Genomic DNA, 25,290 nt, shown 5'->3' with positions numbered 1-25,290 from the left:
TACAGGAATTCAAACAATCTAGAATTCTAATCATGATTTGTCAATTAAGATGCACAATATACCAGATATAAAACTAAAGATGGTAGGATTACATACTCTATTATTATATATCTAAAATGTATGAACAAAGGTACTAATTAATGAGAATAATGTTATTTTTATAAAGTTATCATTATGTCAAAATCCATCACTGTTACCCATGCGTATTATCGCGAGTCAAACATGTACGAAGATTCAGCTTAATCTAAATATTATACCGGTACATAATCACTGTGAAATTTGTTTATTTTTATTGTATATACTGTTAGGCATTTAAAAGCTGTTATAAAAAGAAATCTGTCCAAAAATATCGTAGGTACGTTACACAGACACTTTTGATTGGTTACCAAAAAGTTTTAAAAGTGAACGAAAGCCTCCGAGCTGTTAACTTTGTGTGGGGCACCGGGGACGGAAAACTAAATTGAACACAGCCTAAAAAGAACAGTTGGATTGCCTCAACTGTGGCTGTAAGCAACTTTTAGTCTGTGACAGTATTTTAGAATGTTTGAGAACGTTTCCTATAAATATTTTGGGAGAGTTTGTTTTTAAGTCTTTTATAGAACAATTTCTAAAAATGTTGAAACAAAAAACAAGTAAAACTGTATTTGTTTGACTTGGGATTTATCTTAAAATTTTTGCCTTTCCTAAGATTAATACTAATAAATTGAAGAAAAAAACCGTAATTATGTTACAATGTCGATTTTCAAATGATGTTGATATTTTGCATGGATATTATAAATTTAATGAAGACGCAGCTAAGCCTATTGATGCCGATAGAAATTTTTAAACGAAGAAATTTTTAATTTTTTTTTAACCCCCGATGCGAAAGGGTGCTGTCAAAAGTTTGATGTTTATTTCTGTATGTCCGTAATACTCCTGAATTTAGCCTAAATTATGTGGGATTACTCTTAGCTTTGTTTGATAAAAATCGGTCGAGTCATTTACACGTTGTGGATGGTTAGAGTTTAAATTCGGGGTTTCTTAAGTTATGTGTTGTTGTGCTGTCATACACATTTGCCAGCCGTAGTGATTAAAAAGATAAAATGCATACGGCGAGATGTTCAATAAAAATATTTAACTTGATTTTCAAATATAAACTTCAAGTAAAAGATCCCCGAAAATTCTTACGCCATCAAACAACACTTACACACGACAGCAATAAATTTATGTTTCTGCCTTTCAAAACCATATCAAATCTTTGCGTATTAATGTAGACCAGCGTTACTTGGGCCGTGTCCCGAGGGACTCATAACTGGCGGAGAGGTCTGTGATGAACAAACACATTTTATGGCCACTTAAGATACGGGTATAAGCCTTCGGGATAATCACGTTGTTTTAGAAACCAGTGAGTTGGATTAGCAGAGCCTTTAGATAGGTGAGAGTTATTTATGATGATAGAACTGAAAACATTAAATGAAAAGTTGAGGTAATTGTTTATTTTTTGAATGACAAAATAGTAGCAAAATATCAAATATGTTTTTTTTTTATAACGAATCACGCCTGACTGGTTTCGGATGTAATAGGTAGCATTCCGCAGGTTCTAGTTGCGAGTCGACTCCCGACCCGACCTCATGGTTAAGGTTTATAGTTGGGTCTAAAACTATTCGATAGATACACGTGAGTAAACCATTATTTAAGAAAGATTTATACGACTATTCTGACTAGCGTGTCTCTTTAAATCCTTCGACAGAGTGACAGTAAAGGGAAAATTGGAAATTTAATTTTTCATAGCATTGGTTAATAATACCAACATACCACCTACTTTTAGTCTAAGAATCCTCTGCTATTTTCATACTTAACTAAACAAAACACTCAGAGATAAATTTTGTCTTACAAAAACCACGTCACATTTTTTACATCCAAAACATCTGCTTAACCTAAATTTATATAAGAGCTTAACAAACCCGATATACATAAAATATGTGGATTACCTCGAATGACTGTGGTATTTACTGTAAAGCGACATATTTTTTAATTAGGGCAGTTTGCGCGTCATTTAAGTAAGGCTTATAAGCGGGTCCCACTGGTAATCATGTCATGCCGGGATTAGTTACGTCATATCAGAATACATGCCTCAATTTGTCTCTTTTCGCACACACAAAAAGCAACTTTATTTTAAAGCGAAAAAGTTGTTAATGAGTTGATTGTATTTTTTGGCTGAGTTTTTATTTCATTTTGAGACTTAATTGTTTAATTTATTCGGGTTTGAAGGACTCTATGATTTTTATTATTATGCTTTGGGCTAAAACAGACACTTTAAAACAGAGCTGTTAAAATAAGGAAACGAGAACTACGGACTACATAGTGTTGACAGCTTTTATTTTAAATAATTTTGACCAATAAGTAAAAACTTATTTTTTGTTTGTTGTGACGTTATCATAGGTTGGTGTATCGTGAAAAACCCTTCATTTTGCAATACAACTTTCGTATACCATAAACTCTGTGTCCTAACTACTAGAAGTATCTTTAATTATGGCCTGATATACGGCTATGGTGTATAGAGTCGCAGGACACTAGGCAACTGTGCGAAACATTTTATGTGTGTGCCGATACAGGTGCATTCTTTGTTCTCTTACTCTCATACCCATATAGGACGGCAAGCCGACACTAACGAGAGAGAAATCACGACCTGATCTTTACATGCCATCCGAAACACGGTAACTGTGATATTTACTTCTAAAGCATACACAACATTAAAAAAATCATTACGTGCCTTGGGATCAAACACGAGAACATAGACTTGGCAATCTTACCACTAACTATCATAGCTTCAAATATCTTTAATACAATTCCAAAATCATAATGTTCGGTAATCAACCATTAAAATCTTAGAACCAACTTTGCCAAATAGTCTCGCTATAATGACGAGAAGTTCCCAAGTATATTAATAGTTGCAAACATCTCTAGTACGAGGACTCTCTCTGGAGACTAAAATAATTCAGCTAGACTAACTAGGTATCTCTGTAACAGTTAGAAACAGCTCAGGTAATCGCTTCTTCATTTAGCTCTTCAGTATTTCGAAAAGTTTCAAAGTTTACCGTACAATAGAAGCAGAATATCTTCATCAGATTTTGTCCAAATATTTCATAAAGCATTTTCAATTACGTAAAAAACTTAAATAAATAAAATAATTTAAATAAATAAATAAAAAATGTAGACTTTAAAGAGTCTTTTAAAATGATAGTGGAAAATTTTACCTCTTAATTCTACATTTTTTCATTTCACACCTATATCAGTAATCAGGAAAAAATAAACATATTTATGTTTGTTTAAATAAGATTTTCGGCAACGAAATATTTCCCAAAATGTTCTTGTTCGCTTTCCCTACTAATTAATCAGAACAGAACAGAACATAACTATGCCTACTATAGCATCTGAACCCCGAAAAATTTATGGACAGCTCAACAATCACTTCATCGGATGTCCAGTGGAAATTCGGTCCTTCTGATTTGTTGTAGGACAAAACTGGTCCTTTTGTCCTACAACAAATCAAGAGTCAATCAGAACCCAAAGAGGGCCGAAAATGCAAATATCGTTTTCTATCGTTGTTGGTTATCTGATTTCTCAACATAGGTTGTAAATTATGTAGCCACATTGCGAAGATTGTATTTTTTGAGTAACCGTATTTGGAACTTTATACTATTGTAAACAATTCGAATAAGAAAGGATAGCTATGCTCACAATTTCATATTTACTAACTACAAGACAATGACTAATTATATTTCTCGTTTCATATCTGCTGTTCCGATATTTCCTCAAACTTTGAAATTCTTAACTTTAGTCCTTGCTTCAACGTGTTACAAATAACTAAACATTAAAAGATCATGTTTAAAAAACTCACGAAAATCCAATTTATTCACACAGAATTGTCCGAAATTCACTTCAAATCCTCGTGCCGATTTTTAAACCAACCCGCGACCTATTTCCAAAACTTTGGCCACTCCAATTCTCATTTCGCGTTGTAGGCCACGATTGTGACAAGGCAAATAGACCTGTAAGAGTAGCAATATAGAATTCAAATTGGAGTGGAGGGATTCTTGCGTCATTGCGCTGGTTTTCTCCGAGCTGGTTAGACTTACCGTGTGAAGTATCCTTACATCTGTATTCGTTTTTTCGGCATTTGTTGGGTTTAATAAAAGTTTTTACGTTTTTGCTCTTAATATTGCAAGTTGTAGGGTCCGAAGGTTTACTGTTGCAATATGGATTGTTTATTTAAGAAAGGTATTTTTTGAACACAATATGGAATTCATAGTATTTTTTGGGAGCGTTTTAGTGGTAGCATACTCTCAATTTGTAAATTTCTGGTGAACACGCGAATAAGTTGTTTAAACAAAATATCTACGTTTGTTTCATGTAAAAATAAAACCGGTAAAGTATGTTTCATACAAATAGAATAAAGAAAACCTAATTTATGAAAAAAGGTCTAATTTATAACCGCAACCTATCATTGCTATTTATTTAAATTTCGTCAACCACCATTCACGAGATAAAGCTTAGTCCCTGACGAAGAGACAGTACAGTACACCCATTAATGGGGTAATGTTTTTATCCATTCTCTACGTAACCCTAAAAATATTTAGATGTCAAAAATAAAACAGTGACAGTTGCTAGTCGGACTTTTGACTATATAATTATTAATTACTACGATTTCTCCAATACCACACCCCGCCTTAGAACTAAAACTCTTCTTAACATCAAAATACCTAATGACATGGGTCCTTGTATATAATTCTCTATCGAATCAGCCCTTAATGGGTACTGGAAGGCTATTAGTTGCGATCGTTCGTATAAATTAATTGAAGGAAACACGGTAACGTGCTTAGCTGCCGTACTGTGATTTATCACTGGTATTGATTGTTCCGTTATCTGTATCAGCCTATAGGTTAGGCAGGCTAGATTTAATTGAGAGTGATTTATGTTCAGATATTTTACATTTAATGCCTTGAACTGAACTGAACCTTTTGTTTGTATGGACGGGTTTGTTTGAAAAGTGCTTTAACGTGATTGAGGTAACCACGTCAACAATGACAGCAGCAACGACTTATCGCCATTTCGATCCACAAATGCTTAACCAGAGTCTGGGTGACTTTGTACATGTGACTTGAATGTTTGTAAAAACCCCCGCGATAAATGATTTAATTCCTTAGAACACGAGTTTAAAAAATATCTTAACCAGTAAAATAATTGATTATAAGACCGCTCTAATACAATGACGGAAACTGGAAAAGTGGATTGAGATGATTCGAGGCATATATGTACAGTTATTCCATACAAAACCATTGATCAACTACAGAAGAATAAAATATAAAGTGTTTGACCCCCAGTATCGTAAAATCTTTTACGCAAAGAATAGAACACAAGTATGTAAAAAATTTAACTCTTACATATTTAAACTTTTAAAGATAGAAATTCTCCAGAACTTCTCGTAAATCTTTTATATTTCTTCGAATTTCTAACAATGTACATCAATGGAACCAAGTTTGAAAAAAAAAATCAAAAATGTAGAGTAAAAACAAAGAAATGTCGTTATTTATGACGTTATTCGCGGGTCTGCTTTGAGGTCAAGGATCGTAAAACCTTACGGATCGGCCCTTTTCTTATCTTCAACATGTACCATGAACTTTTAAAGTAGGAATGTTGAAGTTGAAAAAGGGAGATGGCGCTATACACCCGCGTAGCGCTGTCTCGCTTCTACGTTTTATTTTAACAGTTCATAGTACAGGGTCTGGTATATGTAAGGAGCTTCCATTTTTATATAAGGCTGTTTAAGAGGCTTTAGTAAAATATCGGTTTATCCTTGTTTGCTGGTGAAAAAGTGTGAGGATGTTGGAAAAATCTCTTGATTGTTGCAATTACTCACTGTAACTGGGTGGTTTTGACTGCTTGGAGCAATATTGACAAGAAATAAAGTGAAAGCATAATATGTTAAGTATGGTACCTACTACGTCGTAATTTGCAATGTCTTATGAAATAAATGATACAAAATGTTGTTCTAAAATGCACCCAACATCGCAAGGTAGAAATTTGAAATAATGGTGATGGGATTTCCGTGTATTGCTACTATCACATTAAATCTATTTATGTCATAATAACAATCGAATTAATTTTCACATTAAACTCGGACAGATTTTGAATATTTTCAAAAAAACTGTCATTTCCTTATTTCCTAAGTTATATTTGGAGAAAAAATTATCCTCTTTCACATAACCTTTGCGTGAAAACACCGCAAACAATTTGAATACGACTCTACTAATGGTTCACCTTTGTGCAACAATGGCTGACGAATTATATTCAAGCCGAGAATGATTAATAGTGGAAACCCACGTATTTAAGTTTATTACACACGGCGGTGGTAATTAGGTGACGGTAATTTGTTGTAGCCATTTTGTATTGTGTTTTTACTAAAGAGAGGCTTTTTGAGTACTGAACTTTTGTGAATTGATTTGGGTTTACCGCTTATAGCAGATTTTATTACGACGACAGAAAAAAAATTGGGAGTATTTCCTACATTTTTAAATCACATTAACTTAATTCATTTGGACACCTTGTGGCATAGGGTGCTATCTGTAAAAACAATTCATATAGTGCCCATTTGACACTTGCATGCAAAATAATAATGTATAAAATGTACTGTATACATAATATATATTTTTAAATGTTTCTTGATGGTTTTACTCCACAAGAATGACATTGTAACGTTTTGAAAGTGTCTGGAAAACGGCCTACTTGATGTGAAAACTTTTGATTTTGATTTTGCACACTATATTACGAATTGTTCTTTGTGTGTGTTCTAAATATATTTTCTATTAATAGAAGTATGATGACCACCTTTTATAATATTAACGATACATTTTACTAACAATAAATTATTACAAGTATCATATACAATTCCCTTAGGCTTTTTATTAGAGACCCTACAAGACATTCCGTGGGAACCTTAGATATTCCGTCGCGACAGGTGGGTTCGAGACCAGATGGCGACACTGGCGCGACGCCTTTCGTCCCCATTTAATATTAAACAGAGGCTCACCCTGTATCCGTTACGCGAAGTGAGAAATTTTAATTAAAAAATTACATGCCATTCTGTAGTATTCAGATTTATTATGGACTAACACTCATTTTTGTGGAAAAGTGGGTGTTTTTACCTGAAAATGTTTTTTACGAGATACAACTTATACGTTTTGTATGATTTATGATGTACACCGCAGATTTTGTAATATCATTTTGTTTGCTTTTCCCGACTTGGTCCGTAATTGGTACAAAGATTTGTCTGTTTTACCAGCTAAATATAATGAAACATTTTGGCAACGTAAAAAAAAGAGAATCAATTAAACCTGAAAATCTTACTTCAGCGTGTAAATCTTAACAGACGAGGGATGGCTAAATTTGAAAACCGGTTCAAAATTGGTCGATACCAATATCAAAGCTGTCGTTCAAATTGACTCCTTAATTATTTCGAGACACCGCTGAATAATTGAAGGAAATTGTAGAGAGACAAAATTAATAGATACAATGCTTGTTCATCCCTTTTTTGGGAAAGCCCTCATCTACGACACTGAAATCGTAAATCACTATATTAATTTAAAAAACCAATTCAAACAAAAAAAAAAATAGCAAGCACGTATGAAACAATATTAAACACAAAAAGGATGAATCAAAAACAGGATTGCAATTTGTCGAATATTGATCGAGTCTCCCCATTGGGCAAGGGTGAACATATTAAATCTGTCTACACCCCGTATATACCAATTATGTGTTTATTTATTCAATAGAGCTTTATACAGGGTGCGTGTCTGGCAATTTCGTTACATGTTTTAATTCAATTTTGTGAACATGACTTTGAAAGGTCGGAAAATGGTGTTTTGAATGTTGTTGGGGAATTAAAGCTTTGGAACGTGATGGTCATGTGGAAACTAATAGGATGCAACATGCCTGTCTGGAGATACAGTATATTACTTTAATTACAATTAACATTTTTTTTTTGTGAATTTCCACCCTGTCGTGTGTAATGGTCGGTACGGATAGTCAAGTGGGGTCACCACGCCAAACCCACTGTCATTACATGTCGTGGGTTCGACACCCGCGTAGTAGTAAAAGTAAAAGTATTCGTGTGATAAACGAATACTTGTCCTGGGTCTGGGTTTCTTTTTTGTTTTTGATAGAATTCCTTAGTGGGGGAATATTATTCGTTTAAAAAAGCTTTTGATTTAAAGAAATTAGAAATTACATAACGAATTCGATAGCTACGTCTGCCTTAAAAACCACAATCCTAGGACAGACTTCAATTAAATAGCTAACTTAATCACAACTTAGTGTTCTGCTAAACGACAATACCGTTCAAGTTATAGCCACACTAATGGCTACCTAAGATAAAGTTACTATGAGCCCAATTATTACCCCCTATAGTTCGTACCCGACAGTTACCCCATAGATACGCCGACAATGCCCCATCCCCGGCAATGCTAGGCAATGCAGGGATTATTCCCGCCGAATATTGATTGCATCGCTAACAGGGAGGCAGACGGCTCTAGTTGCCAATTATTTGATCCAAAGGGGTGGCATTTAGTACATAGGGGTTGTCTGCACGTCTGCATGGATTGAATTTATATAGAGTTTATGTGTCTGGCACGCATGGGGATGAAATGCACAGGGGATGAAATAATTAGACTCTTAATTAAAAAGTCTGTGTTTGAAGGCTAGTAATTGGAAGTGAAGAGAGGGGTTGATTGAGATTGAGAGGGACTTTGTTTTTGACAATGTTATTTTGTATTAGTTATTTAACAATTGGTAAAAGATATTAAGATTATTTTAAACAACGAAATGTAAGAAAATGCTTACATGTTTATTATTTCTCTCCAAGATAAAATACTCTTACGTACTCCTTACGGCATTATATTTATTATTACAGTAACATTCGTTATGATTTAACTTACTTAATTTATGAAACCCCACTATGTACCTATCATCGACACAACAGATACACAATTGAAAGTCTTTTAAACACAAATATTAGGTGTATTTTGCATGTGACTTGATTGTTCGTGTAATCCCCCGCGATACAAGGATTAAATTAAAGCGGGTGTCGTTTTATTTATTTATAATGAAAATATCTAATAATTAATAGTATTGTTATTCGGTTTCATGTATGACGCAAATTAATATTTCAATTTTAAATAAATACCTACCTGTAGTAAACAAATAATTAAACTACATAATGAATTAACGGCCGGTACACATGCATTTGACGATAACGTGTATCAATTATGGTCAGTTAATTCAATCACAGCACAATTAGCGCTAACCGAATAAACACTGAAACTGGCCATTATGACTCAATAAACAATTTAAATTGATAATTGTTATTTATTGAAATGTTTTATGACATAAAAATAATAATTATTGAAGCTTACACTAATTCGCAGATAAACTTGCGAGGCCGTCTGATTGAAACATTACTTTTGTTTGAAAAAAGATTTAAAGGACTTTTTTTTTTATAAGGAGTATATTTCACATTTTAGTGTCTGGGTTTTCGGACTATAACACTAAAATGAAAAGAGTCAAGAGTCAAGTCATCAAGAGAGTCAAGCAAGAGAAATGAAGAAAAACTATTATGACACAATTCAGTTAGTCTCCCGACACCGTCGGCGTCGCCGAGACAACTCATAATTACGAGAATCAACCACTATTGGGACCGTCACTACATTTTGAGACATACAAGTGAATATACTTCCACAGACAAGTACCTAACTATGTTGAGTTCACCTCACAAAGTTGTTATAGTTAAATGATAATACAGTTTTCATACATGAGTAATTGCTTCTTTACAATATTGATTAGACGTCTCGGTAAAATTTTGTATTTTAATTGTTACTGCTTTGCCATTTGCTATAGAAAATACAACGAATACAATTTTTTTTTACCATGAAAATGTTATATTGATTTAGCACACATACTAGCATAATATTATATTGACTTGTTATTGATTCTGAAATCGATATAGGTATGCAATTCATATTGGAAAGGTGTAGTTTTAAAAAAAGTTGCTTCTCAAGACGCTATTAAAATAAATTAAAATTCAGAATAACACATACCTGATAATAATCTCTGCTCTCTTATAATACAGAAAGACAGCAGCCAGTATCTTCATATTTGAAATGCTTTACAACTAACTTTTCAATCACGACTAAAGTGTACGACGTCCTGTGCTAGACTAAGCGTCGAAAAATCGAATATTGTTAGCTCTACCTAGCCAGGACTGGAGGGGAAAACTCCCAGGCTCAGAAACCTAACGCACTATTAAAGCCTTAAATGACCAGCTCACTTTCAACCCTACGTCAGAGATGTAGAGTCCATATTTCCATGATAGCGGATGTAGAGATGGCCACATCAAACAAAGTTTTGAGCTCTCCACGTAGGGATGAAATTGCATTGAATTGCATTTGTGTTCGAGCTTCGGGTATCTGTCTAGACGGGTTATATCAATTAATAAGTAGATATGGGGAAACATCAAACAAATAGACACAGCCTATTTGCGCAGGTTCCATTTGATGGGGGGATGAAAATGTCTGTCTGTGTTTGTGTACTACGGATTAAGCGCTCTTTGCAGATGAAAATGGATTTATTACATGCAGATTTGTTTGATGTCTAGACAGGGGGCAGATTAATTAATACCGGGGTGGGCCGTGGGCCATCGCAATATTGCACTCGAAATTGAACGTGGAATTGAAACCTTTTTCAGTAAACAGTCGACCTTTTTGGTCAGTTTATGCTAAAATATTCTACCTGTCAGTTTCATTTGTCATAAGTCATGTCACTTGAGACGATTGAATAAATTATACAGTTTGTTTTACCAAGATTATTGTAATAAATTCTATTGTTATATTGGATGGCTTCATGTAAGGATTTTTTTTATTAATATGTAGCTACTTAAATTAAATTTTATTTTTTTTATTTACTCAATATTTTATTTGCACTCCAGAAAGTCTTAAAAAATGAATACGTGTTAATTGGATCTCTGTCGGGTTTGTAAAAGTAGTAGCATCATAGCATGGCAAAGTGTGTTCAACTTTGTTTTTTTTTTCTGTCTTTAATTCGGATTACCACGCTGCTGTGTGCCCCCGACTACAATTTGCAAGAGGTCAAATTTTTTATTCTATTACTGCACTGATGCTGTTTTGCAAAATTTATAATTCCTATCGTTTGTTAGTTGTTAACGGCATACTTTTTTAAGCTTATACTATTAAAATGACACCCCCACACCGATTGGCCTTCCATAGTAATCGCAATATTGCCTTATAGCCAATAATAAACCTGTCAAAGCCCGGTCCACGTTCAACAAACGATGTTAACAAGTAATAGGGTAAACTAATAAAAAACACCTAACGACTAATTTCTCCAGTTTTTGCCTTAACAGGTTAAAACAAAAGAAGTACAAGTATTGGTCGATAGAGAACACCTCGTTACTGTAGATACAGTTATTCTTCCTCATGAACGTGAAAAGAGCCCTTGAACTAAATAATGTCCATAAACCTTACTTTACTCCTAATTATCTCACATAAAACCACCAACCTCTTAAATTCAAACGACTCTGCAATAAAGCGACCAATTCCCACGTTAATATTAAATAAACTCTTTGCCAACAGACTTTAAGCCCGCCCTCAAAGAAATCAACGGAGTTAACTTAGCTAATTACTTTCCTCATCAACGTTCCTTCAATTCTGTAGTGTTCATACACAAGAAATTCCTAGACGAACCTAAATACGAACTGCCGACCCTTAAGTCTAAAAAAGAAAAGAAACTCAAAGGCGATAAAAGTCAACAGTTTAACAGCGAGAAAAACACAGAACTATCGAAAGCTCGAACGTACAAAGTAGACAATGGTAATGTTAATGATTCTGTTTTGGAACAGACCATACGATTTGCTAAAAATATTGTTCCCCTAGTCATACCACCGAGCGAGGACAAACTTCCAGTTTATTATACAATAAAAACTGCAAAAAAACACAAGAAAAAGGAAAAAATGCCTCAAGAACCAACTTTTGAACCTCACGAGATGGCTTACCCAAGAAACGAAGGCAAGAAAGTCATTGAAACATACAGGAAAGTTAGAAAAGAGAGTTTCAGTGTCAGGGAGTCTGTAAGCCATTGTTCAAACAATACTTTAGATGATTTAAATATAAACCAATCAATAAGCTGTTCGTTTTCTGAGGTATCCGAAAAAAAGTATCATAAAAAAGAAAAAGAGAAGAGTCACAGCCATAGTCATAGTAAGAAGCATATCGAAGCTCCTAAAGTAGTTGTTTCTGAGTCGTTTGAGGCTATAGCGACTGAAAATGCGGGTGACTCTAGAATAAAAATACACCTTATGACCGATAAAGACAAGAGCTTCCTCACTGATAGCATAAAAGTTCCCGTTCTTAATGCTATTAGAGACTGCATCGCGGAATTGAATGGCAATTCCAACACAGAAATAACTACGGTGCAGAAAACTATTAAGTGCAATACACAGAAACTAGACACAATTCTAGACAAGCTGGCATGCATAGAACAGAAGTTGGATGCTCAGGAAAAGAAATTAGCTGCTCAGGAGAAAGAAAGAGAAAAACAAAGAGAGAGAGAAAGGGAGAAAGAACGGGAGAAAGAAAGGGAGAATTTGATTAAGCAGGTTCAAGAGAAGAAAGTAGAATCGAAGGTACAAGTGTCGGCAGCTAAACCATCTAAACTAGAAGAATTAGGAGCAGACTTGATAGAGATAAAAGAAGATTACAGCTCGGAGGAAGAGTTACATCAAGAATTGTTGGATAGGAGAAGTAAGAGTGTGGTAGTTGATTTTATGCCAGATGACAAGTCAGATAGGAAGACAGAGAGTTTGGGAGGAGGGGAAGTGGGGTCGACGAGGGCATCATCGTCAGTTGGAATCAAACCCGACCGACCGAATAGGATCCCAGCTAGATTCTGTTGGACCGACGTAGCGAGGAAATGAGAATATCTATAAATTTGCTAGGTACTGTTAGTTTTTTATTTAACTTATGTTATTGTGTAGATCTATTAAAAAGTTTTATTGAATGTTCTTTATTCTTTAACCAGCTTTATTGCCGTACCATCGTCGATGGCTGGTACCGCAGTATTTTTCAATTTATTGTTTATTTATTTAAAGTCAATTTGATTTCGTATCTTATTGCTAACTGCTTGCTATTTATTAATGGGGTTATGGTTCCTTCTACTTTTATTCAGAACTAAAACAGTTAAACCGTGTGTTGTAATCATTAAATAACTTTACGTGGCTCAGAGGTTACATATTATATGCCAGGCTGTTATGAACTTAGTATAGTTAGCGCCTAGTTATACAAGAGGGGGATGTTTCAGTTGAAGCGATGATATTATATGATAGTGGACTATAATATCTTGATATTAACACTTCCTTGTGGTTCACTTGTTTTTGGCAACCATTTTAGTAAGATTTGTTTTGATAAATATTTGACCAGTTTTACAACAAGCTCAACAGCCTTTAGATGTCCTATTGTTGAGTACAGCATGAGTACACACATGAAAGGTTTGGGGATCGTTGGCGATTTTAGATTACAATATTTGAAATCATGGTTTTCTCTCTCTGTTTTCCTTCACCAGTTTGCTTGTGGTGTCTTAACATAATTAAAAAAGTAGGTACATAAATATAACCACGATAAAATCAAATTAGGACTTGATTACGTTCAGATGCATAGGAATCCATACATAAAACCGAAGAGCCACAATGAGCTTACTAATGCACTAAACATAAATTGAAAACGTGGTATACGATAATTACTATCAATTCGTGCCTAAACTCAAACCGATTACTCACTCAACGAATCGTTCCACAACTTCCTAAATGATAATTAACGATAAATTATAATCATTTACAATCGATATGAATACAAATCGGTTTTCGGAACATCCTTGATATTTCTACTCGATGTCGTGTGCCTGTCGCGTGCCTACCGTCCGTGAATCATCTGGAATCGATACTGTTATTCGAGCGACGATCCAGTGTTTACCGCGTTATGTATCGATTCAGTTCACTGGTTCCTAAACCGCTCGGCCTGGCTCGTATTGCAATAGAATAAATACATTTCATACATGAACGGGTCGTTCGTCGATGCTCTGTGAATGGTCTGTGTCTCTGCAGAACAATGTTATTAGTTTCTTCTTTTTCTTTCTGGAAGTTTGCCTTTACATCCGTTTCTTTGAGGATGAGATAGCATATTTTGTTATTTGTTTTCTGTTTAGAGTACTTTGAATTCAAATGGTTTTGCAGTGAGGACTGATTCTTGGGAAATAGCGTCATGAACAGATCCTAGGTTATATGATATAAATTATTGTAAATGAACTTCCTTCAATTCTTATCGGGAGTCGAGAGGGGTGACTAACTAACTCAGTATTCAGGGCTACTTAATCCTATAAATTTCCGCTTTCAAAAAACTTGGGGAGCGTTCGTTTTGGATTCTGAGGACGAAAAGTTGCGCCGTAAAGTGGTTGAAATTACTACCTACCTACCTAACTACCTAGCTACCCCTTTAGGGTTGTCGGGGGATAATTAAACTCCTAACAAAGGGGTATTAGGTGACGTTTCATTTTCGCGACCCCCGAGCTTCCAAAGTCCCGTATTCATAAGAATGTTTGCTGACATTCCGTAATTAATTCATTTTGGAAATTTTGACTTTGTACATTTTCCTTCATAGTTAGGTGTATTTGCGAATGTTTTAGTGTTGTACCTGACCTTTTCAAATTGTTTTAAGATGTGAAAGATTTTAATGACTTCGATTTGTATTGATTGATCATCAACTTAATTTCTCCAAATATTTTTTTAGGATTTAACAATTTTATCCCAATTATGTATTGGTTTAAAAAAAGCTTAAAAAATGTCTTACTTTCAAGAACTTCTATCATTAATTTACTAAATAACTAAGTGTTATTAACACTGACACATAATCAGTAACCTATAAAGCTACGAAGCCATTTTGGCTCACATTATTTCAACTCGAAACTAAAGACAAATAAAGGTCAACGCCAAATTACGCCAAGTCTTCGGCAAGCCGTCTGGCAAAAATCACATTATGCCAGACAATCAGTGACCTCAGCGACCTTGCTGCAAAATAAGTACACTCACGTACAAAAATATTTTACTACCCCTTTTTGTTATCATAATCTATCAATGTGAAATTTTACTGGTTCAGTTTTATTTGAAACGGGCACAACGAAAAGTTTCGACTATTCCAAAAACAGTAAAAACGGAACCCAATTTTTATTTTTTTACTCTATTTATACAAAAACCTCGAATGTATCCAGGTCGCACTAGACTTTAGCAACCAATATGAATGTAATTTTAGTTTAAGGCATCAATCTTAAGTATATCTATACTTTATAAATAAACGTTTTTAATATTTACTTGAGACACACATTCGTCGATAAAATAACGAAGACACATTAACCTAGGAGTGTAGACTTTTAACTGAATGTCATTACAGATTTAGGTACAGGTATATACTAAAACCTACATTTTCTTAACTAAATGTTCTCATATACTTAATTAACCATAATAATTAAGCTCGTGACTGTCCCAGCCCGTTCCGGTCCAATGAAGGCCGAATTAATCATGTCCCCATAGGAAATTCGTGACTTGCAATTTGGATCAAAGATCTGTTGTGAAAGCCTTGTCTAAGGCGCTAATGACTGTGATCGAAGTCTCGCTAATACACAGCTGAGTGGTTTCGGCTATTTCTTATGTTTGTAAGCTTGTTTTAAATTTTTAATAAATTAAGATGTGCTTGTGTCCTAGAATTGAGAATCCTTTGCCCAGCTGTGGGTCACAGTGGGATAGATAGCAAAAGGGATATAGTTGGTATGGTAGATTTATGTGGTAGTTTTTAAATCTCCCCAATACTCAACACTCAATTTTTTTTTCAATACTTTATTGATTCCATAATGTAATTACAGGTGGTAATTTTACGACCTGAAAGAAAAGTATAACGTCCAAAAAGGGTAAGGGTCTGGCTTGGATCAAGTTTAAACATACATTTTTTACTGTTTGTTAAATTTTAAGGAGGTTTTAATTTTGTAAGGCTGCGCCAGTGTTTTCTGTAGTCATCGATTATATTAAGTGTAAAATCGCTAATTAAAGCATATACCCTGTTCCTTTTATAGCAATAGCCCAACACCGTTGAATTGAAACATACTATATTCGAAGCAGATTTGTATAACAGTTTGCTTGTCATTTACTATTTTTGCTTACCAGCGGAATAAAAAATTTGGGCCTAAAAGGTAGTAAAGTCCGACCCCAATTACTTTCACGGAAATGCAAGGGAAACCAGATAGATAAAGTTTCAAAAATTAAACATACATAAGAGCTACTTTCCCGTGTCGATAAACTCAATACGGTAGAGTTCAGTGCCTGTACTATAAAACTCCTAAAACAGGTTCGTTGTGTGCCGAAGCGAGATAACACTACACACAGTAGAGCGCTGTTTCTCTCCCACAGCGGTAACAGTGCTGCGTTTAGAATCTCATAGTATTGGTTCAGGTATTCAAACACTTGAGATTCTATAGATATAACTTTTTTCATTCTGACGCCTAAGCACTTACGTTGAGACCTGCCGTCACAGCCAGCGCTTACGAAAGTACTCGAAACGTCGGCGTCGGCGTGTTAAAATTTAATGTTAACCTCAGTATAAGTTCGTATCATCGGATTATGAAAAAGGTCATGCCAGTGTTTAGATAAATATCAGGGTAATTTAAAATTGAGCAGAGTTTAGTATATTGTTTATGCACATATTCAAACCTGATGTTAAAATTAATCTATGAATCGTACAGTGAAATGAAGTTTCTGCATTATAAGAGACGATCGATGATGATGTAGATCGATGGCTACATAAAACACTGATCTTCGCAATCCCGCATGAATATATCAAAGTGATTCAATAGAACTCTTATTAATTTTATTATTTTTATTATGCAGATGTATTAATATGATTGTATATTCACTATATATAAAATACGGTTAACAGTAGAATCAGGTTATACTAAAAGCCGATCCCAACACAGCTCAAGAGACTACACAGAAGTAGAACAAAGTCTACAATTCTCACACATTAGCTAACTTTTGTCCTACGTTGCCAACACAGCAACTAAATACGAGTAATATTCCCAAAGGATTCCCAACTGTCTCATTAAAATATAAATCTGCTATGAATTAAATCTGCAAGCACAACTAGTTTAAGCAGCATAATTATGATAGCTTTCGTCTGGAGGCCTACCACCGACTTCACAGTATTGCGGGAGCGAGACAGCGCTCTACACTGACTAGTGCTGACTCTCTCCCACAACTGCTGTAGGATTAATTTAGAAGATCATAGTAGACCCCTGCACAGCGTTCCGGGCGCGGTGCCAAAATCTGTAGCAGCGCAGATTTTGTAGGGCAAGCACCATCGCGCGATAAGGCTGGTCAATCGAATACATGTATAATGTAGATGTACTTATACAACGTATTGAATAATGCCAGCTCATTATAAAATTTATGTAGGTACGTAATTATCTTGTAGCCAGTTGGGTGGTGATATTTATTAGGCAGCAGGCAGGAATTCGAAAAGGAGAGCCGAAGATCGAGCTCAGTGGCATGCATTAGAAGAGGCCTATGTCCAATAAGGGTCTGAGACGGGGTAATGATGATGATGTTGGTATTGAATATAAAATATGGTTGACCATGTAAATGAACAACTCTTATCAAGTAGCAATGGTAAATTTTTGTTACAAAGATTCGACTGCCCATGTGAAAGATTTATAAGAGACTTTATCAGCGTAGTTAGTCAGTCTCTTCTTAGTCTGGACTAGTTCTTTCTTGGAAATAGTTCATCATTTCAAGCCACATAACTGGTAGGTAAAGTTTTTAAGCAGGTTCGATTAAAAAATCTTGAATAAATTCTTGGACTTTAAATACTTGGATAAAAGTAGAGCTTACCGTGCATTTTCAATTTCTTGGTTGAAAGTTACTAAATACCTCTACAACTATGAAAGACTTCTTTTAAAACACTTTAATACGTTACGTTTTCAACCGAAATAAAACTTAATACGGAGGCCTTTAACTATAAGCCTCGCTGTGTGTCCGTCAATCCGTATCTCATAAGACGTGATGGATCTAAAGTTAATGATATATTTTGTTGCCGCCATAATAAAAGATATTGAGGTTAAGCAACGGTTACGGTCATAAAATTGATGGGTGGCCATTATTTTTATTGTATTTATTTATCTTTTGATACGGAACCCTACCGTGTTATCGTGTTGCCCAGGTAACTGGGTTGAGGAGGTCGGATAAGCAGTCGCTCCTTGTAAAACACTTGTACTTAGCTGAAACCGGTTGGACTGGTAGCCGACCCCAACATAGTTGGGAAAAGGCTAGGCCAATGATGATGGAACCCTACCGTGTGTATATACAGGTATAACTTATATTATATATAAATGTATTTTCCTGCTCTATGTTTCAAAGTAATTGTCTTCCAATTTAATATGTTTTCCAATAGCGTAATAAAGTGTTAAATGGCAACCAACTTGCTAAAAAGACTGACAACATTTAACATTGAATGATAGCGGTTGGTATACTTTTTATCTAGTCACGCGAAGTTGCTCTTTGTAAATAATAACAACTTAATAATGTTAATAGCCTAGTAGAAGTCGAATTGAAAAAAAAAACATAAAGCAGAGTCCTTAAATTAATGTTATGTCGATAAACCGTACTTAGATAATATTACAGGAGAAAAAACCGCCCATAATTTTGCTACAATACTTTCTATAAAAATATTCCTTAGAGGCTTCGTACTTCGTATATTTACATAGCAAAACATATCCCTCCACCCACCTTTAGTACCTACCTAACCCGCTTCCCGATCTGACGCGAACCTAATGCGATACATTCCAAATAAACTGCAGCAAAAATTTAAAATACGAAAAAACTTAAGCAAAAAAGTTGTTCAAAATTAAAAATATTTTTCCAACCTTACCTAAGTCAGCATTAAGATAAAATGTATGTATATTATGTAGAGTGTAAAATGTAAGTATAAAGCGATATACAAGTTGCAAAAATAAGCGAAATATAAATAAAGAATTGGAATTTGTTCAAATCGACGGGCGAGTGCACTGAACGAGGAACGTAAAGCGAAACGAACCAGCTTCAATATTTTAAATCCTACACGAAATTTACACAGCGATTTAAACGAGCAAACAAAATTGCACAAAGTCCATTGCTGGCTCAAATAAAATATTTACCCACAATCTCTCATGTAACCATCTATGAATCAGGGGTTACATAATTAAATCGCTTGAGTTAAACCTTGTGTAGTAAGTAGTAGCTCTCGTTTCGCCCGCAGTTTGAACAGTGCATTAAAAAGGAAAAAAAGAAGTGCTGTATTAGGCAATCACTCACCAAAGTTTGGGCAGCTGTCTGGTGCTGTAAAAACGGGCTTCAGTCAGTTAAGCCAGTAACAGAAGGGTCATTTGAAGTAAAGCAGAGTGATAAAGACAGGTTTAGAAGTCGGCGAGTGATCATGACGGTTGTTCAAACTGCGGGCACGGCTGCGACCGATCGATAAACCGATCATCAGACCAACACTCTTAAAGTGAGATTGTTGCAGTTGTGGAAGCGAGACAACGCTCTTTATATATCGTCGTCTCTTTTCCACAATCGCATTAATCATGTTTTAACAGGAGGTGATCGATACAGTGATCAGTTGACCATTGATCAGTAACAGCCGTGCGGTCAGATTTGTGTTGTCAACAATCGGCCCGCGACGTGTTGATCGTTCTGTATATTGAGTTATTCTGTCTGTGTGTTAGCATAGTACTTATATATCTACTAAATAAGACATGTATTAGTACGGGTTAACGTCTTGTGTTAATCAAAATAAAATGTAATTGAAATAACCTGCTTAATATTATTAATTGACAAACTTAAGTTTCGTTTGCGTTCAAATTAGTGCTCCTTCCTTCGTTCCCTTATCATAAAATGCATCATTGAAAAATTATTACAATACAAATAATAACGACATCTATGTATATTTTCGACACATTCAATTCATATTAAGAGAATTATTGTTCTATTAAACTAAACATAAAGTAAGTAATTAAGTAAAAAGGTACAAAAAAAAATCTACGATGTGACAGTAAATACAATTATAGTTACACTATTTGAAGTCATTTTACGAATCAAAGCTTAAAATATTTATGAAATGTAAACCAATTGAAATATTATGAAGGATCGCTTGACCATTTAACCCTTAAGAGCGGTAAAAGCCAACCAATTTAACGGGCTTCCCAATTCTTACCGAAATAAGAGTAACCGTGCGCCTGCTGCGGAGTTGTTCAATTAGTCGATTGCTTAATCGGGCGCATTTCTTGTTTACAAATTGACCGTTTTAATGTTACCTGAGAAGGGTTGAGTATAACCTATTCAGGGTAACTGGTTAGATATTTTTACAGAGGTCAGGGGTATGGTAAAAATATTTATTCGCCATAAGTAAGTGGTTGAATATAAATTATAATTAAACATGGCCATTATTCTTAATCTTGGTAGGAAATATTCTTTGACAAAGAGTGTTTTCCTATTTATATACGATACTTAAGATATTACACATATTATGTACACATCTACAAATAAGCTACTAACTAATCAGCTAAGTTTAACTTTAAGTTATATTTAATGTTTGAGACATCAAGAAAGCATTTCAAATAACACAAATAATCCAGAAATACCAAATCCTAAAACAAATCTTTCTTGTATTCTCTTTTACACCGAGCTATAAAAACTTTAATCTTAGCAAACAGTAACACTATGAACATAATACATCAAGTTTTCCATTCAGCATGAATAGTTGAGATCGTTAGTACAAGTGCACTGCGCTTTCGAGTGTTAAATCTAAAGCCGCGTTCAAACCAAACGTACAATCGACTGCCGAATGAGAGCGAGCATTTTGGAATATCAATATACTGAATTATGATCATAAGATATATTATTACATTAGTTTTTTCGTTAACGTGTAAACGCTACGCATATTTGCTACGTCATGCGTAGTCGCTACGTCATGCGTAGTCGCTACATCACTCGTAGTCGCTACGTCACGCGTAATCGCTCTCACACTTTGACTATCAGTGAGCCCAGAAGCCTACTGCCTCCTCTAAGAACAAGCCAGATGCAGTTGCGGCAACGTGACATCGCACTTGACAGCATAAAGCTATGTTTTTCTTCCGCAAAGGCTTCGTTCACAATCTGCAGCTGACTATACGTGCAGTTTGAACGCGGTAAGAGTCTTATAAATTGCTCTTGCACCCAACGATATTACTCTTGAGACCTATTCAATGCTATTAATTTGTATTTATCGGAATGGTAATTAAACTGGCTGACTGGAAGTATATGGGGAGAAGGAATTCATTTCTTTTTAGATCTAATTTTGTATAGGTTAAGACCAGAGACTACAATTATACTCGTCACTGTCCTGTCTAGTAAAATGGATAATGTTTTGCAAAGTATAATGATTCTATGTATAATGAATCAAATACTTCTATGCGAGTAACACTCATAACATATGTATTGTGGATCAAAGGTAAACCACATGACTCAACTTTGAAGGGAGTCAAAATATTTGGAATACAAAATTCTAAACCGTGAAGTCAACTTATCCCAAACTTTATCGTATAGTTATTGGCCATAATATAATAATGAAATACATCAAAGCCGAACATATTTCGTACTCAACAAATTAGAACTTTATTGCAAGTTATTTAAAATATGGTTTGTTCTTCTAAGGTGTGTATTTATTCCACCAATAGGTCTCTAACATTCCGCATTTTCTGGTAGGCGAGAAAATTTTTAACAAAATTTATAAAAATAAAAATCCAATTTTCTCTATTTTGATTTATTATAATTGGTTTAGTTTTTAAATGTCAGAAATTTACTTTTCTAGCATAACGTATAAAACCTGCCTGAAAGTCAATAAATAACCAATAAAACAAAAGTCAATATCATCTAATAAAGTAAAAGAAATACAACAATAATGTAACAAAAACAAGAATGTGATTAAGTGAACAAAGCATCGATATTTGTAGCAGAAGTTATATACGGCTTTCGATCAGTAGCTGTCAGGCACAGCCGAAGCCGGACGGCTTTCGATCCGGACCGGCTTGCGGCTTGCGCGGCTTTAAACGGGTTTTATTGCGAGAAGAATTAATTGTCCGGAAAGTTTGTTTGTTGACTTTATGCGTGATCTTGATGGATGTGCGATGTTTTAACAGAGCTGTTTTTAAAATTGAAAACTTTTAGGGTTCAAGTTATCATTAAAACGTTTATGTAGAGACGTTTTTGTAATGTTTTTTTGCTGTTTTTTGTTCGAACATTAACCATTTTTATTTGGAAATAGAGAGTTTTTCATTAGTAAATGTGGTTATAGACAACTTAAATTATATACTTGATAAATGACGTGTCTTCGATTTCTTACTTAAAAACATTCGAAAAATTGGCTCAAAGTTACACCGAGTCGTTGCTTGTTTTTGTACTAGTCTACAAAGAATAGTATCTTAATTGTCAAAACAAAAAAGAAACGTTAAATGTATCCCAACTAAACTCTCTTTACCATAATTACCTACACATATGCATCAGCCCTTAACAATTCAAGAACAAATCACAAACGAGAGATCCAAACACAAATTCAACCCTCTCGCTACATGATTCCTAGTCCGTCCGAGCCCTAGTCTCGAAATGGAAACTGGAGAGCATTCCCAACACTAGAGGGTCGGATAACGAACGAGATATGGGCAAACATCGCAAAATATCAGTCGCCTTCCTAGACCCCGTACCGCCCAATATACTGATACTATTGTAGTCGTGGAAACGGGAGAGGGCACTACTCGACGTAGAGTTGTCTCTCTCGTACATGAGGTTCATTCATAAGAGTGAATAAAAGTTTATTTGTTGACCTCAAGTCTAAGAGAAATGAATTAAATATTCCTGATGTGCTGCATAGAACTGCGTTGTTTGTTAAAGTTTTTACGGTATGGCTTCAAAGATTTATAAAAGAATAATTAGGGATACACTGAGAACTTTTGAATTACAAGTTTTTAAAAGTAGTTTTTGAAATTATTTTTAATTGACAAAACTTATTACACAGTCAATGATATCCTTAACGATAGAAAGAATAATATTATTAATTTTAACTGACATATTTTCATATCATAATCATACTGAAAATATTTCATGACACGATTCAAAACTGTATTACATACATTATTAAATGATGTAACGGTTTACTCACGCGTATTTATCGGGGATGCCCGACTAGTTTCGGACCCAACCGGAGTCCTTAATCATGAGCAGACGCGGCCGTTACATCATTTAATAATGAATCAGTCTCACGATAGTTATTATAGATATGCCTATAATAAACAGATTTGATTTGATCTCTTCCAAGTGTAGTAATATTAACTCAAGTCTACTTCAAAAGCCTGTTAGATAAATTGTCTTGGCTGGCAACAAGCCAGTCTTCCTCTAGTATGCAGTTCCTAATTGTTCTTACCTTCTTTAAAGGAATTAAATATTAATTAGAAGCACTAATTGTTTGGACTCGCCGCAGTTTCTAGTCTTTAGAATAATGTTATATGCAGTTCCTAATTAGTGTATAAAGTGCAGGCCTTTGTGCTAGACCAACACTGCCTTTTCAAGTAAGACCACTGCAATTATGAAGGCTACATGGAGCTTTACCTGGTTTTTTAATAATTAAGAAATAAAGAATAGATTATGTTATTGCAGGTAGTAATTAGTGTGGTGTATGAAGGATTGCAACGCATACAAAAACGCGGATGAAGCAGCACGGCGGTTCAGGTTTAGTCAGTAAGAGAAATGGGTAGTGTCAGCAACCCATTTTCTATCCCGAGGTAGTGGGTGTCCATGAGGATTCCTCCGCCTTAACAAAAAAAGCTAGTTATAAGTGTAAATTAATTTATTTGTACATATCTTTATAACTGTGATTACTTTGTACTTCATTGTATTGTGGTGAGAGAATAACTGTTTTTATTAATTATAATTGATTTTAAATAAGAAATATTTAACTGAATTTCAGAATAAATTATCATCTTAAATGTTATTCAATCAACACATCTGCCGGCCTAATATATTGAGCGTACAAGATAAATTGGGTACTAGAGCTGGCAGCCAGCCAGCCTTCTCTATCTGTAGTGCTTATGTGAAACTTTTGTCATTATTTTCATATCTACTGCAATTAAATATTAATTATATTCTTTGACTTTTTGCCTTCGTGTTTTGGAAATGAGACATGTAATAAATGTAAATGAGATATATGCACATGAGGTATATCATTTTAATGTTTTGTCATAGGTGTACATAAATACCGCTCTAAATTTAAACAACATTCGCCACATTAGAATTTCTTTCAAATGGAATCATGAAAAGTTTATAAAAAAGTGGTTACTTTTGCCGATCATAAGTGTTTCTTTTAATTCACAGAATAACTTCATAGGAGGAACCAGGTCTTTTAGAAAGGCTTATATCAAGACAACATCACAAGCCCAACATGCCTCTAAAATATTTACATTTACCCTAAGTAAATCTTAAAAAAAAACAACGGAGGCAGCATGTTGTGTTAAAAATATATGAATAAACAAATACCCTTTTCACTCCCTTTTCAAATTTCATTGTTCATTTATTCTCAAGCTAAAGCAATTACGAAGCGACTTTAAAGAATCGTATAAAAATAAATTGTTTCTGAAAATGTTTTATTTTAATGAAAACAGAACGTTTTTGCTATCGTTTACGGACCGGATACTCCATTCAAGAGTTTTTCTTTTGTTTTTCGCGCAGTTTCTTTAGAAGCCCTTTCAGGTAAACAACAAAAATTATACAAATCCCTCGTGAACTTCGTAAAGTTAAAGTCATCATCATCATCCCAGCCTTTTCCCGAGTATGTTGGGGTCAGCTTCCAGTCTAACCAGATTCAGCTAAGTACCAGTGTTTTTCAAGGAGCGACTGCCTATCTGACCCCCTCAACCCCGTTACCTGGGCAACACGATTCCCCTTAGTTAGACTGGTTGTCTGACTTTCAAGCTTCTGACTACCTGTACCTACTGTCAAAGATGTATGAATAACAGCCGGGACCCACAATATGACGTGCCTTCTGAAACACGAAGGAACTCGATATGACAAAGACATACTCAGAATCGGATAAT

The 25,290-nt window shown here is 34.7% G+C and overlaps 2 protein-coding genes across 6 annotated transcripts in view; one reads left to right on the top strand and one right to left on the bottom strand.

The window, feature by feature from the left end:
- LOC113502590 (sodium/potassium/calcium exchanger Nckx30C) overlaps positions 1-25,290 on the bottom strand; it is a 73,703-nt gene that overhangs the window by 32,586 nt on the left and 15,827 nt on the right. For 3 of the 5 annotated variants that reach the window (XM_026884211.1, XM_026884221.1, XM_026884241.1), the window contains exon 2: positions 19,487-19,510. The exons of the other annotated variants lie outside the window; for them this stretch is intronic. In XM_026884211.1, coding sequence (XP_026740012.1) covers positions 19,487-19,510 — 24 coding nt within the window. The remainder of the gene's footprint in view (positions 1-19,486; positions 19,511-25,290) is intronic. 5 annotated transcript variants of the gene reach the window in all.
- Positions 10,709-13,108, top strand: LOC113502611 (101 kDa malaria antigen-like). The gene is made up of 2 exons (XM_026884260.1): positions 10,709-10,934; positions 11,682-13,108. The coding sequence occupies exons 1-2, from the start codon at positions 10,925-10,927 to the stop codon at positions 13,019-13,021; spliced, it is 1,350 nt and encodes a 449-aa protein (XP_026740061.1). The 5' UTR covers positions 10,709-10,924; the 3' UTR covers positions 13,022-13,108.

Source organism: Trichoplusia ni, chromosome 2, assembly GCF_003590095.1.
Source record: "Trichoplusia ni isolate ovarian cell line Hi5 chromosome 2, tn1, whole genome shotgun sequence".
NCBI classification, from domain to species: Eukaryota; Metazoa; Arthropoda; class Insecta; order Lepidoptera; family Noctuidae; genus Trichoplusia; species Trichoplusia ni.
Note: the sequence above shows the minus strand (reverse complement) of the source record. Positions and strands in the feature narration are given on the sequence as shown.